Raw genomic sequence first — 17,006 nt, 5'->3', positions numbered from 1 at the left:
TGAAAAATCCTTGGTTGCCATGGTACTACAGGAGCACAAACCTACAAGGAGTCCCGTTGCTATGGGACCGAAAAGAATGGGGTCTCCCATGATGCTAGACCCTGCCCTGGGGGCGGGGTGATTGCTGGAGGCGGGTCCTGGAGAGAAAGACCAGGGGGGGGGTGTACGGACCTGGTAGCGGAAGTGACGTCGTGTGGGGCGTGTCCGGTCCCGCACAATGGGCCATGGAGTTCCCGTTCGATGTGGATGCGCTGTTCCCGGAGCGGATCACCGTGCTGGACCAGCACCTGCGGCCTCCGGCCCGCCGACCCGGAACCACAACGCCGGCCCGGTGACATTTCAAACCCGCCCCGTGGCCCTTCTGTCCCGGTTCTTCTCCAAACCTGGTCAAGGCACCACGCCCCCTTCTCACTGACTGCTGGCTACTCTCTGCGGTTCACAGCCTGGTTTTTGGTGGCCTTTGACCCTGGATCTAGCTGGGTTAACCGGCCTGCATCCCTAACCTTTCGCCCCTTGGCCCATGTGTGGCTTCAACTTGAGGCTATGGTTGACCCGCCCTTCCTACTGCCCCACAGTAAATCTTAGCATGGAAGCTGTGAAACCAAAGTTTGAGAAATGGAGGGATGAAGTGGGAGGTGAGGAATTCCAAGCAAGGGCAGAGACCCCCATGGAGGAGCTTGGGTGGGAGTCAAGCAGGCTGCTAGGAGTGACTCATGGGATGTTGTGACCCAAGCGAGTATCTGACCGGCCCATCTCTCTCTAGTGTGGATCTGCAGCAGCAAATCATGACTATTCTAGATGAACTGGGCAAGGCCTCTGCCAAGGTATGGGGCACTTCTAGGAGAAGTAAAGGCAAGCTGGGGTGGCAGATAAGGGGCCTGTACACAGTTTGCCTTCATCTCTACAGGCCCAGCACCTCCCTGCACCCATCACGAGTGCTTCCAGGATGCAGAGTAACCGCCATGTTGTTTATATACTAAAGGATATTTCAGCCCGACCGTGAGTTTTATTGTCATCCATGTGAATCACACCATTATCCTTAGCTGTCCTTCTTTCTTTTACTATCTCTCCCAGACAGTTGCTACTGCCTGGCTCATTATTTCCCCCATCCCACAGGGCAGGGAAAGGAGCCATTATAGGTTTTCTCAAAGTCGGATACAAGAAGCTCTTTGTACTGGTGAGTGTTGCTGCAAACTGGGCATTTGTAAGCTTCCAAGCCAGAGAAGAGATGTGGAGGAGGGTGGGAGTGGGTGGGCAACAAAGATGCCTAACTCCTAAAAAGATGTGTTGTTCTTGACGTCACAGGATGACCGCGAAGCTCACAATGAGGTGGAACCACTGTGCATTCTGGACTTTTACATCCACGAGTCAGTGCAACGGCATGGCCACGGGAGAGAACTCTTTCAGTATATGTTACAGGTACCAGCCAGTCTTTACGGGTTAGTCAAAACAGATCTAAAAGGCTCCTCACCTGAGGCTGCCAGAGTCCCTGCTGCCTGCCCCACAGTGGCCCATTTTTCTCATGTTCCTTCACCAGGCTCCCAGCTTCCTACTAGCATGCTCCCCCACTGCCCCCTGCCCCCAAGCCTCCCATTTTCCTGCAGAAAGAGCGAGTTGAGCCACATCAACTGGCCATTGATCGACCATCACCAAAGCTGCTGAAGTTCCTGAACAAACACTACAACCTGGAGACCACAGTCCCACAGGTCAGAGGCTCTGCACTGAGCAATCCCGTCAGACTGATCCTTTTGTAGTTGCTGGGATCCAAGTTAGGGCCTTGGGCATGCTGATGCTGTGCTTGTGCTCAGCCACTGAATTACATCTCTACTCCCCTTTTTAAAAACATGACATTTCTTACTGTGCATTCCCAGTTCGTGTGTGGAGATGAAAGACATGTGAGAATCAGTTACTCAGGATCAGCAAGTGCCCTTGAGATATGTGGCCAGTCCTACCTTGGGTTTTTTTGTTGTTGTCTTAGACTTATTTCATTTTATGTGTATGAATGTTTTGCCCACATGTATATATGTGCACCATGTTCATGCCTGTACACACAGAAGTCAGAAGAGGGTGTTAGAACCTTTAGAACTGGAGTTACAAATGACTGTGAGCCACCATGTGCTGGGGATTGAACCCTAGTCCTCTGCAAGAACAGCAAGTACTCTAAACTCTGAGCCATCTCTCTAACCTCCAATTCCCTCCCCCCAAATAAGGTCTTACTAGGTCACTCTGGCTGTCCTGGAACTCAGATATCCACGTACTTCTACCTCTAGAGTCCTGGAATTAAAGGGGTGTACTATCACCTCAGCTAATTTTTTTTTTTTTTGGAGAATTTCATACATAAGCTCTGTAACTTCAGCACTGCTGCCCCTTCAACTTCTCCTGTGTCCCCTCTCCCAAGTGCATAGAGGTATTTAAATCTGAGTCCCTTTACCTTTGCTTATATATACATGTGACCACTTTTTTTTTTTTTTTAAATTGAAACAGGGTCTCACTATGTAGCTAAGACTGACCTTGAACTCATGGTGATTCTCCTGTTTCTACCTCATGGGTGATGGGATGACAGATGGATGGACAGCTGTTTGGTTTTTGAAAGAAACTTGCTGTATAGTGCCCACACACACACCACAGCCCTGCCCACCTCAAACTGATGATCCTCCTGTCTCAACTTCCTAAGAGCTAGGATTACATCACAGTGTCCAGTGTGATTTATTTTTATTTTTACAACTAAATCTTTTTCTTCTTACACTATCACATGTTCTAGAAATATTCATCCTGTCTTCTTTTTTGTTTGTTTTTTCATTTGTTTATTTGTTTGTCTCACTATGTAGCTCTGGCTGTCCCAGAACTCACAGAGATCTGCCTGCCTCTGCTCAGACTGCTGGGATTGAAGGCATGTGCCACCATGCACAGCTTTCATGTTTTGAGAAGAGTATCATTATCTAGTGCTACCTGCCTGGACCCACAGAAATCCACCTACCTCTACCTCCACCACAATCAGTCAGGGGATGTTTGTTTGTCTATTTTCAGACAGGGTCTCATTGTGTAACTCAGCTGACCTGAGACTCCCAGAATAGCCCAGGATGGTCTTAAACTCACAGCAATTCTCCTGCCCCAAACTCCTAACTGCTGTATTACCATGCCTACCTTTTATTTTTATTCTTTGTTTAAAAATCATCAATTCTCTGTTTTTATTTTTGTGTATGTGAGTGTGCCTGCGTAAGATAATGTATACAGTGAGTAGGTACCATTGAGGCCAGAGGTGCTGACAACCTCACCTGGTTGCTCTGCAAGAGTAGTAAGGACTCTTTTTGTTTGTTTTGTTTTTTGAGATAGGGTTTCTCGGTGGCTTTGGAGGCTGTCCTGGAACTAGCTCTGTAGACCAGGCTGGTCACAGAGATCCACCTGCCTCTGACTCCTGAGTGCTGGGACTAAAGGCATTAAGTCCAGTAGTAAGGACTTTTAATCTCTAAGCCACTTCCTATTCTGTTATCTGTTATCAGGGGTTCTCCCTCCCTCCCTCCCTCCTTTCCTTTCTTCCTCCCTCCCCCGATCCCTCCCTTTCTTCCTTCTTTCCTTCCTGTTGTTGGTTTTTTGAGATGGCCTCTCTGTGTAGCTTTCACTGTCCTGGAGCTATCTGTGTAAAATCAGGCTGGCTTTGAACCATAGAGATCATCCTGCCTCTGCTTCGAGAGTTTTCCGCCACACCTGAACATGGGTTGTTTACTTAGTTTTCATCCTCAAATATAAGCAGTTCATTCCCACCTGTTCTTACACAGGGTGTTTCTCATTTAGTCAACATTTATGGACGATCCAGAATTACAGACATCCCAGCCCTTGGGGAGCTTGGTTTATCATGGAGGTGACTCTGAGTTTAGAGACACATCACTAATGCATCAACAGGCACCGACTGTGTGTCTGACACTGTTGTGGGCACTGGAACCACTTAATCAACAAAAGAATCTCTTCTAAATGGGGAACCAGGCAAACATAATGTATCCCAGGGCCAGGCAAGGTGGTGCATTCCTTTAATTCCAGCCCTGAGGAGGCAGAGACAGGCAGGGTTCTATAAATTCAAGGCCAGCCTACTCTAAATATCGAGATGCAGGGCTTCCTAGCCTGTCTTATAAAATAAAAAGTATTCTTTACTGCAGTTAAGGGTAAGTGTTGTGAGAAAATGAAGCCCATGTTGGTGGGGGAGGGCCTTTACAGGTGCAAGTGAGACTGGAGGAACCTGTCACACCAAGAAGCTAGTTAGTTCATTTATTGAACAGTGTGAAGGAAGTGTCCCACAGAGTGTGAGGGCCGGTACAAAGGCTGTGCAGTAGGAATATGCCCAGATCAGTGTGACAAAAGGAATGCAGTAGATGAAAGATGAGGCCAAAGGAAGTGAGCACATTAGGGCCACATAGGTCATTGTAAATAAAGGCTTCAGTTTTTACATAGTGAAAAGCAAAATCTCAGCCAGGTGGTGCTGCATGCCTTTAATCCCAGCACTGCTAAACATGAGGCAGGCAGATATCTGTGAGTTCAAGGTCAGCCTATTCTACAAAATGAATTCCAGGCCCAAGGTGGGTTGTAGAGTAAAACCATCTCAAAGGGGGAAAAAAAAAAAGTAAAAGTAAGAGCAATGTAAAGGGCATTCTTCACATCAGAACATTACACTGTTTACATGAACAAGTGGAGCAGCTAGCTTGTAAGGAATACCAGCAGATGGCAGATGGTATAATATTAATATTAGCAGATGTCCTGTGAGCTCTCTGTTCAAGATTTATATGCATGTGTGTATGTACACCATGTGCTTGCAGTGTCTGCAGAGGTGGCAGTAGGGCGATGGAGCCCCTGCCATCACAACCAATACAGATGGTTGTGAGCCGAGCTGTCACGTGGATGTTGGGAATGGAAGGGACCCAGAAGAGCAGTTATCTGCCTAGCCCCTGGATTTACTCTGCATTGGTGCTGTGACGATAACTCTGCTTGTGGAGGTCTATTTTTCCAAACACCATATGGGTTTGGGTTTTTTTTTTTTTTTTTTTTTTTTTTTTTTATTTAAAATTCTATCATACAGCATTGATTTCTGTGGTTCAACACTTAAGTTCTGAAAACAGGAAGTGTTAGACTTCGGTTTTGTTCTCTTGACTATAGACCAGCTGCTGCCTCTTGCTTCCAAGTGCTGGGAGAAAAGACATGAGCCACCACATTCATCCTTATTTGTAGTTTTATAATTCCACGGGAATTTTAAATCAGCTTGTTAGGATCAGGGATTTTGAGTGTTCTGTCTTTCCCCGAGGGCAAACAGTCTGCCTTTTGTTCTTTCTACTGTGGCTTTTGTTCTCTCTCTCTCTCTCTCTCTCTCTCTCTTTCTACTGTGGCTTTTGTTTTCTCTCTCTCTCTCTCTCTTTTTTTTTGAGGGGGTGGCTGGTTTGAGACAGGGTGACCAGGCTGGCCTCGAACTCAGAGATCTTCCTACCTCACCTCTGCTTCCCAAGTGCTGGGATTAAAGCCAGGTGACACCACTGCCTGGATAGAGTTATTGTTTTACATGTATGAATATTTTGCCTGCATGAATATATGTGAAGTACCGATGTGCCTAGTACCCAATGGAGGAGGTGAAAGGGGTGTCAGATCCCCTGGAGTTAGAGATGGTTGTGAGCTGCCGTGCTGGTGCTAGGAAATCAGTCTTCTTCAAGGACTGCAAACGCTCTGAACCACTGAACCATCTCTCCAGCCCCTTATTTTTGTTTCTTGGAGCAGGGCCTCACATAGCCCAGGCTGGCCTCCAGCTCTCTATGTAGCTGAGGATAACCTTGAACACAGTCCTCCTACCTCTTCTCTTCCATATGCTACCATGACAGGCATGTGCCACTGTACTCAATGTATGTGGTGCTGAGGCCTGAACCCAGGCCTTCATGGGATGGTAGGTAAACACTCCCACTAGCTGAGCTATGCCAAAGACCACTGCTTTGGTCTTTCTGGCACAGTTTCTGTAGCCACTGTGTGTTGAGATTGAGTGGACAATGTGCTTTGTTTGCTTCATCTTCCAGGTGAACAACTTCGTGATCTTTGAAGGCTTCTTTGCCCATCAGCATCGTAAGTTTACTTAGCTTGTGTTGACGTAGTAGTTGGGGAGTGGGAAAGGAAAGAGGTGGGCTCTCGCTTGGTCCCACTGGCCCCCACTGAGGGCCACCACCTCTTCCTTCCTCACAGGGACCCCCACTCCCTCTCTGAGGGCAACTCGACACTCTCGTGCAGCTGAGGTCGACCTCACGCCTGCTGGTAAAGCCTGCATGGACTGGGTGGAGTTAAAGAACAGTGAGGTCTAGTTTCTCAAGAGGTTCCAAAGTGTGCAGTGCTATCTGCTGGCCATTCAGGCTCTAAAGCCCCCACATAGCCAGCAGTCAGTTCCCTCTGTTTGCCTTGGCCCTGCTTGGGAGTTAGTGCACTTTATAACTGGGAAGAACTCAGACCCTGCTGACGCTGAAGCATGTGCTCTAACCACACTGCTCTGCTACCAAGGTGCACCCCACCCCTGTTCTCAGCAAGGATTCTCATTAAGCAAGCCCCCTCAGAGCTTTGCTGACCACTGATGTCAGCATAGCCTCTTTACTAGGCCAGCTCACTCAAAATAGGCCAAAATCAAATTACTTTGTAAACTCTTTATAGGCTCTGTCAGCCAGGTAGGGACGGACAAGTGAGCCCAGCAGTCCTTTGATTTCTTTTCATGTCATAGTGATGTGATGAGTCCAAAGTTTAAATATTTGCTTTAGGAGAGAAAGCTCAAAACTGATAACATTTTAACCTGGCATGGTGACACGTGCCTTTAATTACCAACATCCAGGAAGCCAAAACAGATCTGTATGAATTTTGTTAAACTTGGCTGGGTGTGGTGACACAAGCCTTTAATCCAAGTACTCGGGAGACAGAGGCAGGCAGGTCTCTGTGAGTTCAAGGCCAGCCTGGTCTACAAAGTTACATGACAGCCAGGGCTACACAGAGAAACCCTGTCTAAAATAAAAATAAATAGATAAAAAGACCCATTTGGGATCAAACTCACAAGTGCATCCTGCTCCCTCCCCCAGGACATCTTCAGGGAGAGGGCACAGCCTTCATCAGTGGTGTGGGGCTGCATGGCACAGAGTGGCCTTCTTCATGGGAAGGCCCCTTGGCCTAGGAAAGGAGTAACAGTAGCCCAAAGAACAGCTCATTGCTCCCTATTAGTGTCAGCCCAGGGTCCCAGAGGCCCATCATGTCCATGAGGCATGGTGGTTTCTGAGGCTACCATTCAGCAGGCAGTGAGGTGTCACCAGATGGATGTAGATCCACGGAGAACTGCTGGGGTCTCCATCCTTGTGATGCAGAACCTGATCCACCCTTGCCATATAGTAATTCCCTCTTGCTGAAGCCCTTTGCAGATGCCCACATCTTTTTCTCTTCTTTTTGGGGAGGAAGAGGTTGAGACAGGATCTATGCATCTCTGACTGTGTTGGAACTAGCTATATAGATCAGGGTGGCCTTGAACTCACAGAGATCAGCCGGCCTCTGCCTCCTGAGTGCTGGGATTAAAGGTGTACACCACCATCACACAAGGAGCCTGGCTGGCTCCTTGTTCTTTGTAATTCTGACTGTCCTAAAACCCGCTAAGTCTATCAGGCCTGCCTCTACCTTTCCAGTGCAGGGACATGCCTTTAGCATGTGCCAACACATTCTTTTATTATTACTTTAAAACCTAATAAAACCTTAGTCTTTTCATATCTTTTTGTATAGGAAGGAGAGGTTCTGCACCTCCCCTCCACTCCTCTCCCCAGAACAATTCCCAATTAACCAAGGGCTTTGTCCATCTCATCTAGAAGCACCCAGGGTCCTCACTGGCCCAGCTGGGACTATTCCACTGCCCCAGAACCCCAGGGGGGCCTGACAACACCCATGGACAGTAAGAGCTCACCTTCCCTTGGCCATCCTTTCCTGTATTTCCCAGGCCCTGGTCTCCCCTGGATCTTTCTCCTGAAACTCTGTGTTTGGCCTACTCCTTCTGGCTCTCCCAGAAAGTGCTCCAGCATTCCTCCCCTGAACTCCCTTTGGTGTGCTGGCTTTGCACAGCATGGCTTCTGTACTGGCATTTCCAGGAGGAGCTGTGGTATCAGGGAACAGAAATCTGGGTTTGTGGGGAAGTAGCAGGGAGGAGGGGTGGAAAGTGCATCTCCTAAAACTTACTTGTATCTCTACCACCATCAGCTCCAGCACGGAAGCTGCCACCGAAAAGGGCAGAGGGAGACATTAAGCCATACTCCTCCAGTGACAGAGAATGTAAGGGGGCTGGGGAGGGTGGCTGGGGGGGCGAGTTGGTTGTGGGGGGGCGTAGCTGGGCCTGAGGACTCAGAAGAGGGTGGCTAAGCTTGGAGAACCAGATCAAGGAGACTGGCTAGGCATAAGGACCCAGAGAGGAGTGGTTAAGGGAAGGTAATTAGACAATAATAAAAGGCTAAGCTGCTTTTTCTGCCTAATCTTTATTATTGTGACTCTCTTCTCTCCCCTTTTCTTCCCTTTCTTACCCTCTTTGTTCTTCCTTTCCCAAGTCCTGAAGGTGGCTGTGGAGCCTCCTTGGCCCCTGAACAGGGCCCCTCGCCGTGCCACACCTCCAGCTCACCCACCTCCACGCTCCAGCAGCCTGGGGAACTCACCCGATCGGGGTCCCCTCCGACCCTTTGTACCAGAGCAGGAGCTGCTTCGTTCCCTGCGTCTCTGCCCCCCACACCCTACTGCCCGCCTTCTGCTGGCCTCTGACCCTGGGGGCAGCCCAGCCCAGCGCAGACGCACCAGGTAATAAGGCCTGAAAGTTTGGAAGCCTCGGGATGTCTAGAAGTTAGGAATGGTGAAGGATAAGATGAATCCCCCAGAAATGTGAAACAGTCAACTCTTAACCAGCTCTAGGGAGGCAGAGGCAGAGGCAGGCAAGTTTCTATGACTTTGAGGCCAGCCTGGTCTACAGAGTGAGTTCCAGGACAGGCTCCAAAGCAATACAGAGAAACCCTGTCTGGAAAAAAAAAAAAAAAGAAAAGAAAGGAACACAGATTTTCTGCAGCACTGGTCTGGAAAGAGTAAGGAATCCAGGGATTTAGGGATTTTACATGGAGCCAGAGATGTATTCTGAGGGTCATCAAAAAAAGTAGGAAGACAGGATCCATTGGGTGGGGGCCTTGAGCCTTTCACAACTGGAGAATTCTTGTTTTAACATTTACTGGAGATAGGCATGTGTCTCATAGACTGGGAACCATTGGATTGCAAGGTCAAGGGTCTGTGTGCCAAGAGCCCTTCTGGGTAGGCAGGGAGTGGGCTTGTCCTTATGGCTCCTCTCAGCTTCTCCTCTGACATCTGTTTTTCTCTCTCCCTGCCTGCCCTGTCCCTTCCTCCTGTCCATTACACCCCTCCACAGCTCCCTTCCCCGCTCCGATGAGAGTCGATACTGACAGCTGCTCCCTTTCCTCCCCCTTCCCAAAACCTGTAACCCACTCTTCCATCAAGATTTTTTTTTCTCTCCCTTTCTTGAACAACTGGGTTGCCAGGGTTCTAAATAGCCTAACATTTGTAGCTTTTCTTACCACAGAAGACACCCCACACTCCCATAGTACTCCATAGACACCCTGTTCCATTCCCAGAACACTCGGGCTCCTACTGACTCCCTAGAGAGGCACTCTTCTCTGCTTATGGTCAGACTCCAGACCACTATTAGAGCAGGTCCAAGGGCCTCCCCTGACATGGAAACCTTGGAGTGTCCTGTCAATGGATAATTCCCTCTAGTACCCATTGGTAGCTCTAATCCTGCATCCTGCTGCCACACAAACCTGTCCATTAGTCTGCTGATGCCAGACTGTGAGCAAGCTCTGCCCCAGAACAGTATAGGCTGACAAGACAAGCCTTGGCTTCCAAGCAGGGTCCTCCCAACATCACCAAACTCTTACTTTCCAAGTGTTGTGTAGATGTGTCAAATGTTGCTTTGGGGTCTCTACAGGGGACCCACAGACACCATCACTTTCCTAGGATAACCCAAGTCTTTGTCTTGACAGTAGATCCCAGCAAAGGCCCTAGAACCACTTAGCTGTGTCCCTGAACATAAGCCTGGTCCGTTAGATCCTGGAATCCCCTCTAACCTCCCTGCCTCCCTTTAAGTAAACTTGTGAGATTGTCTTGAGATGACATGGGGATCACCCTTCTGCTTCCCTTTCTCCTTTTCCTCCAAGAACCTCCGTCCCTTCTTCCATGTCCAGGGCATAGAAAGACCCTTTCTCTCCCCACCCTCTGAATGTGTGATGGTAGATCAGGTGCCCACTGTGTTCCCTCAAGTCCTTGGGAGCAGGACCTCCCTCTCCCCACATACAACTTCCTTCTCCCTCTCAGTGCTGTCTCAATAAAGTGTGGATTCTTCTGTTTTCTAAATTGACATTTTTGATGAAAAACAGCTTAAAGTGCCAGTGTGTTTTGTGCTTCACCTGTCCTCCTGGGTTTCCATACCTCCGCTCTTGTCTTCAGTTCTTAGGTCTGCAGAGCTCAGAACCCCCCACCCCCTTTTCAGGATCTGCCCTTCCCCCTCTGTATTGCTGGTTGTATCCTAAGAGTTGCAATAACTCTGTAGACCTTTCCATCCGCAGGGGAACCTTAGGTCCCCTCCCCCCCAGTGACTTCTACCTCCTTCCCCTAGCCAGCCCTTGATAAAGTGTTAAGATTTGCTGGGATCTTGGGATTCACTAACCTCAGGACTGTTTCTGGATTCCTCTCTTGCTCTTTAACTTCCTCATGTCTGCCCCACTAATCCCTCAGTGCTCTCTCAAGACAATTCCTACCTACTATGTGCCCTACAGCGTACCAGGCATGGTGGCAAATGGCCTTTAATCCCAGCTCCTGGGAGGCAGAAGCAGGCAGATCTTGATAAGAGTGTGAAGCAAGCTTGGTCTGTGTAGCAAGTTACAGTCCAGCCAAGGCTACATAGTGAATGAAACCCTGTCTCAGTAATAATAATAATAATAGTACATCAGTCTGTCATCTTCCTGAAGAGACAGCGTTTTCTTCCTAAATTTGGCCTTGCTATTTTGGTCTGATATTTCTTATATTTAAGGTAACCAGTTTTTCAAACATCAGGATACATGGCCCTACAAGCTCTTTGTTTCTTTTTCTTTTCTTTTTTCTTTCTTTTTTTTTTTGTATGCATGAGTGTTTTTATAACATAATTGGATCACATCACCCCACCACCCCAATAAAGCAACACAGCAGAGATGTGTCAGAAGATCTTGAGGTACAAAATAAGCCCTCTCCTACCTTTGCTGGAAAAAAGGCTTTGGGTGACAGCTGCCCTTCATTCTTGTCCCCATGCTATCCCTCCCTCCTCTCTCCTCTGACCCCTCCATGCCATCTGTCATCCTGAACCTCTTCCCCATCATCTCCCATTTCTTCTACAGGGGGACTCCCCCGGGGCTGGTAGCCCAAAGCTGCCACTACAGCCGCCATGGGGGACTCAGTACTTCATCCCTGGGTAGAGGTAAGTGGTCACTCTTCTTTATTCTCCAACCAAGTGGGTCACACACACACCACTACAGTCTCCCCAGATGCCTGGTATTTCCACAGGCAACCAAGAACTGAAGCAGGGGGAGCAGGAAGCAGAGGATAGGTGAGGTCCACACTTCCCCCTAACAGCTGCCAGCACCTCTGACATACTGCCTAACATTGCTCTCACACACTTCCTTCTAAGTGTGAACTGGGTAGCAGTTCCCACACTTCTTTCTACCTAACATCGTATAAGCCTTCTTCCTTGTGGGTTGAGCTCTGGTGCTTCCCTCCGTCATGCCCTTAAGTTTGGACACAGTGTGAACTGTCCCAGCCTTATAACCCAACAGGTGTTCTCCCATTAAAACTTAGCACCCTATGACCTCAAAGAACCTCTAATGGTAATTGGTGTTAGCTCTAACAAACTCACTCTCCATCTCCCTGCCCACCAGGTCACCCAGTGAGGATCAGGTCTTGTTACAGGATGGGTCTGGGGAGGAACCTATGCACTCACTTGTTCCAAGGGTCCAGGCTCCACCAGCTCAGCCCTGGACGGTAGGTGGGGACATACTCAACGCCAGGTTCATCCGAAACCTGCAGGAACGCCGCAGCACTAGGCCTTGGTGACCACTCCCCTCGCACTCTTTCCAAGTCCGTATTATTTCTCCCTCACTACGGGATATAGAAAGCTGTGCCCTCATAATGGATGCATTCATTCATTCATTCAACAGGCCTTACAGCTTCAGATCATTTTTATCATATTTTTAACGAGAGCAATAAAGTATTTATTTTTTATCACTATAGCCATTGAACAAAGTGACTTATCATTACTTCAACCCACCCACCCCTCATGCTCATTAAAGCATTCAACTCAAAGTCACTCAAGGTTTTGCTGGGCCAGCCAAGAGGCTGCGCAGGCGTTCTCGGAGCGCGCAGGCGCGCACCCGCGCAGCGGCAGCTCAGGCGGCTACGGGCCCATACTGCGCAGGCGCACGGTGTCTCCTTCTCCCTCCCTCGGCCCCGGCCCCCTCCCTCCTTCCCCATCACGAAGCCGGCCCGGGGCGCACCGCCCAGCGAGGAAACGGGACGCGGGAGGCGCAGAGCCTCTCAGCCTCGGAACACCATGTACCGCCCGAGCCGGGGGGCCGCCCGACGCCTCGGGCCCTGCCTCCGCGCCTACCAGGCTCGACCCCAGGTGAGGCGGAGGCGGCCGTCCGGGGGCGGACGGAGACCCTCGAAGCCGGGCGAGGGGCGGGGCGCCGGGCCGCGCAGGCGCAGTGGCCCCTGCAGCCCCTTCCCAGCCGGGCCGGCGCAGCACGCGTTAGGGGGCGCGGGGCTGGTGGAGGCCTGTGGGCTCAGGGCCAGCGGGAACGGGCGAGCCCGTTGCGGTACCGCTTCGCGCCCCAGCCTCCGCCGTTACCTGTGCCTGGAGGTGATTTGAAGGGCAGGCAGGACGGGGAGGCCGGAACTGCGGGCCTGCGGTGCACCTGCAGAACGGTCCTGCTGGCAAGGCTGGCCCGCGAACCGGTCCGGGCTCCACGGTGCTGGCCACGCCCCTGACAGGCAGGGAAGGCTCCCGGAGGGCAAAGCTAGGCACCAAGGTACCCCCGCCCCTGGGGTTCCTTGGCAGTCAAAGGGACTTGGAGTCAGTTTTGACGCAGGATGCCTGCCATCCTTGCAGTAACAACGTTAGTGACCGGAGGAGTTCAAGCTTCGACAGTTGGCCAGGATTATGTCATTCAGTGAGGCCCAAAATGATAAAAGTTTGTATTTACGTCCTACTTTATGGATGGTGAGGTTTAATGCACATTTATGTTCCTGTAAAGTCTCTGCAGGCCTCACAGTCCTCCATTCACAGGAAACCGAGGCGTAGGGAAAGAGTCCTGGAGGTTTCACCTGGATGTTCTTTGCCCTGCGTAGCTGTTTCAGAGTCATGAACACGTTATAAGTCACATCATTCCATCCATGATACCATAAACCGGTTCTTCATTCGTTCATAATGCATATTTTTAAAGGAATTTGTTTTATTGCATTGGTGGTTTGCCATTAGTGTCAGGTCCCCTGAAACTGGAGTTACAGTTGTCAGCTGCCATGTGGCTGCTGCGAATTGAACCCTGGTTCTCTGGAAGAGCAGTCAGTGCTCTTAACTGCCGAGCCATCTCTCCAGCCCCCATAAGATATATTTTTACAATTCTTAGAGTCAGAGATGCAAAAGTGGCTCCAAATAGTGAGGGATTACAAATGAAAAGGTACATTTCCTAGAGTTGGGGAGGGTGGCACCGGTACCGTTGTCCTCTTTCCCGGTGTCTTCATTAGAGATAGGATGAGCCTACCCCTACCTCTGGTAATTCTCCCTTCTACAAGTGCAGGTGGGATTGAAGCTTGTTAACAGCCCAACTTGGGTGAAGCATTAGACAGTCTTCAGATCTTTTTGTTTTTGAAACTAGGTCGTGCTGTGTGTAGTTCTGGCTGGCCTGGAACTCATCGGCAGTCCTGCCTCTGTCTCCCTACACCGCCATGCCTCGCTTAGACATCTGATTTTTTGTTTTTGTTTTTTTTTTTTTTTTTTTTTTTGTTGTTTTTCTTCTTTCTGTTCTCTTTCTCTAGGACCAGCTTTCTCCTCGGGCTCTACCATTCCCACCCCTCTGGCCCCATGCCACTCCACCCGCTTCTCCATCTTTTCCTATTCCATGGTCCCTCACACCCCCACACCCTCCCACCCACCCTCTTCCTCAGGCTCCTCCACGACCTCTCTGTCAGGTCCAGGCTCTCAACTCATTGTGGGTGGTTCTTCCTCTGGGAAAGGGGGAGGAGGGACCAGGACCTGAGTTGCACAATGGCTGTCTGGATGGGCTTAGGAGCCTTTTTGAGGGACCCCCTTGTCCCCACCCTGGGGCTTGGATACCTTTCCAAGCTCCTGGAGCTCCCCACCCTTCCCCTGTCACTCCATCAAGAGATCAAAATATGGAGGAACACCTGGCTGTCATGCATGAGAAACTGAGACAAGAGGTAAGCAGTTCATTGGTAGTGGGAAAGAGTATGGAGACAAATTAGTCAACTGAATTCCTGGCAACAAGAGGCAGGCATATAACTGTGCCGTGAAATATCTTCCTGGGGAAACGACTGTCCTTCTGTTTGAGTGAAGGACAGTTAAATTGGAGATGACCTTTCAGGTGGGAGTGGAAGTTAGACAACCCTAAAAGTAGATAACTGAAAAATAAGCCAAACCGATGACAGGAGGTTGGGGGGAGAGGATACCAAGGTCAAGGCCAAATTGGGCTATACACCCTGCCTCAAAATTAAATTATGTGTATCCTGAAATGGGATTTTTTCTTTCGCACTGAGTTCACTCCATCTTCTTCTTCCCAGCTTCCTACCCTCTTTCTTCGCTCACATGACTACACTCTATATTCAATGGATGTGGAATTCATCAATGAGATCCTGAACGTTCGCACCAAGTGAGATTTGGGGCAAGGGAGGGAGAAGAGGACCCAGTGCTAAACACGAGCCTTGTCTCAGAGAAGGTTCTATCTAGGCTGCTTGAGACTGACTCTTACCCACTCCTTGGACAGAAGCCAGCTTGGCTTCCTTAGTTCTGCAAGTCCTGATATTCCTGTCCCTTTGATTCTCACAGGGGCCGTACATGGTACGTTATGTCCCTGACCCTTTGCCGCTTCCTGGTTTGGAACTATTTTGCACAGTTTCGGTTGGAGATTCTGCAGCTGACCCGCCACCCTGAGAACTGGACCCTGCAAGCCCGCTGGCGTCTAGTAGGTCTGCCCATACACATGCTCTTCATGCGTTTCTACAGGCGTGATAAAGAGGATCTTTACCGGTAAGAGGGGGCCCGGAACTGCAGTGGCTTCCCTAAAATTATTGTGTTGAAAGTTGGTCATCTTGTCTTGATTTGGCTGTAGTTTTCCTGAGAGTAGAGATTTTATTTTAGTCTATTTCTTTGTAATTTGTAAAAAAAATTATATTTGTGTTTATGTGCATGGGGTAGTAGTACATACCATAGCGTTTAAGTGAAGGCTTGGAAGACAACTTGTGACAATCAGTTGTCTCATTCTACTGTGTAGATCCTGGAAATTGAATTCAGGTCCACAGGCTTGCCCAAAAGCACCTGTGCTCATGCAACTGTCTCGATGGCCCAGTCTACTTTTAATAAAACTAATAATTTTTGTGTTCATTAAGAAACAAACCCCAGCCAGGTGGTGGTGGCACACACCTTTAATCACAGCACTAGGGAGGTAGAGACAAGCAGATCTCTTGAGTTCAAAGACAGCTAGAGCTACATAAAGAAACCTTGCCTCTGAAGAACAAAAAAGAAATCCTTGGATTTCAGTTTCTTCCTATGCTACTTGTATCTGGCAAATATAATAAATCTTAGTAACTGAACAAAGTATTCCTGCTTCCTGGAGGATCAGGAGTAAAGGCCAAATTTAACTGTGTGAAACCATCTCAAAAACCAAAGGAACAAAAGTACTGCATCCTAAATGTAGTCTCACAACCCTGGGTGAAGTACATGGGTTATCCCTCCCAAATTACTAGGCTCAGCCTCTGCCATTGTACTTAGGCATTTAAATGAATGATTCTGGGCCAATAAGGAAGTAAAGGTGCTTGCCTCCAGGCCTGACAACCTCAGTTCAGTACCCAGTGCCCATAAAGGAGAGGATCGACTCCCCAAATGGTCTTCTGCCAGGACGAATGCACTTACCCACCTCCACACACAGTCAAACAACTAGTGTTTCACCAACTTTGCCGCACAGTGGAATATTCTAAGGTCTTCTATTGAGTGGCAGTCTGATGTAATTGCTCTGATTATAACCTGAGCATGAGGAATTGAAGTTCCTAGGTGGCTGGGCACAGTGGAGAGTGACTGTGATAGTCCCAGTATTCCAGCCGAGAGCTGGAAATCAAAACAGTTTACCAGATGGATCTGGTATACATGGCAAACTTTAGGAACCAGTTTTAACAAATACTTTAATCAAGCCTTAGGATGACTCAGTGCCCTCAAAAAGCTTTTCCCTTCTCCAGGACCTTTGATGCCTATTCCACCTTCTACCTAAATTCCAGTGGCCTCATTTGTCGCCATCACCTAGACAAGGTGAGTGTTGGGACTGGGTGGGGTAGGGTGGAGGGCAGAACTTGTCTGTGTTCCTCCCCAGCCTCCATTAACCTGTCCCTGCAGCTGACACCATCACACTCACCATCAGCGCCTGTGAAAAAGCTGCTAGTGGGAGCTCTGGTGGCCCTGGGGCTGTCAGAACCAGAGCCGAACTTACACATGTGTCCCAAGGCTTGATGCACACTTGGGTGAAGCCATCACTGAAGACTTTGCTACGCACAAGAGGAGGTGAAGGTGGACAAGAATGTCGAGAGCCAGCCACCTCCCTCCACCCTCCTTCCCATCTCATGCTGTGTAAAGCTGCTGTGTAATTTAATTTGTAAATAATAAAGTTTAAGCAACGTTGAGG

At 49.2% G+C, this 17,006-nt stretch overlaps 2 protein-coding genes across 5 annotated transcripts; both read left to right on the top strand.

The window, feature by feature from the left end:
* Positions 1-183: 183 nt before the first annotated feature.
* Atat1 (alpha tubulin acetyltransferase 1) lies at positions 184-12,332 on the top strand. 4 transcript variants are annotated; one of them, XM_051187396.1, is made up of 12 exons: positions 184-331; positions 764-824; positions 908-999; positions 1,117-1,177; positions 1,306-1,419; positions 1,605-1,706; positions 6,042-6,087; positions 8,230-8,301; positions 8,571-8,814; positions 11,445-11,524; positions 11,611-11,653; positions 11,982-12,332. In XM_051187396.1, exons 1-12 carry the CDS (start codon positions 225-227, stop codon positions 12,154-12,156), a joined length of 1,197 nt encoding a protein of 398 aa, XP_051043353.1. In that variant the 5' UTR covers positions 184-224; the 3' UTR covers positions 12,157-12,332. The 4 variants fall into 4 exon arrangements, with proteins under 4 accessions (XP_051043353.1, XP_051043355.1, XP_051043357.1 ...); XM_051187398.1 differs by lacking the exons at positions 11,445-11,524; positions 11,611-11,653; positions 11,982-12,332 and adding exons at positions 6,205-6,273; positions 9,428-10,457; XM_051187400.1 differs by lacking the exons at positions 11,445-11,524; positions 11,611-11,653; positions 11,982-12,332 and adding an exon at positions 9,428-10,457.
* A 202-nt stretch (positions 12,333-12,534) lies between these two features.
* On the top strand, positions 12,535-16,999 carry CUNH6orf136 (chromosome unknown C6orf136 homolog). Its single transcript, XM_051187395.1, has 6 exons — positions 12,535-12,724; positions 14,137-14,538; positions 14,899-14,987; positions 15,164-15,364; positions 16,567-16,636; positions 16,721-16,999. Exons 1-6 carry the CDS (start codon positions 12,653-12,655, stop codon positions 16,832-16,834), a joined length of 948 nt encoding a protein of 315 aa, XP_051043352.1. The 5' UTR covers positions 12,535-12,652; the 3' UTR covers positions 16,835-16,999.
* Positions 17,000-17,006: the final 7 nt, after the last annotated feature.

This window comes from Phodopus roborovskii, unplaced genomic scaffold (assembly GCF_943737965.1).
Source record: "Phodopus roborovskii unplaced genomic scaffold, PHOROB, whole genome shotgun sequence".
Classification (NCBI taxonomy): domain Eukaryota; kingdom Metazoa; phylum Chordata; class Mammalia; order Rodentia; family Cricetidae; genus Phodopus; species Phodopus roborovskii.
The sequence above is the reverse complement of the archived record's forward strand: the minus strand, read 5'-3'. Positions and strand labels throughout refer to the sequence as shown.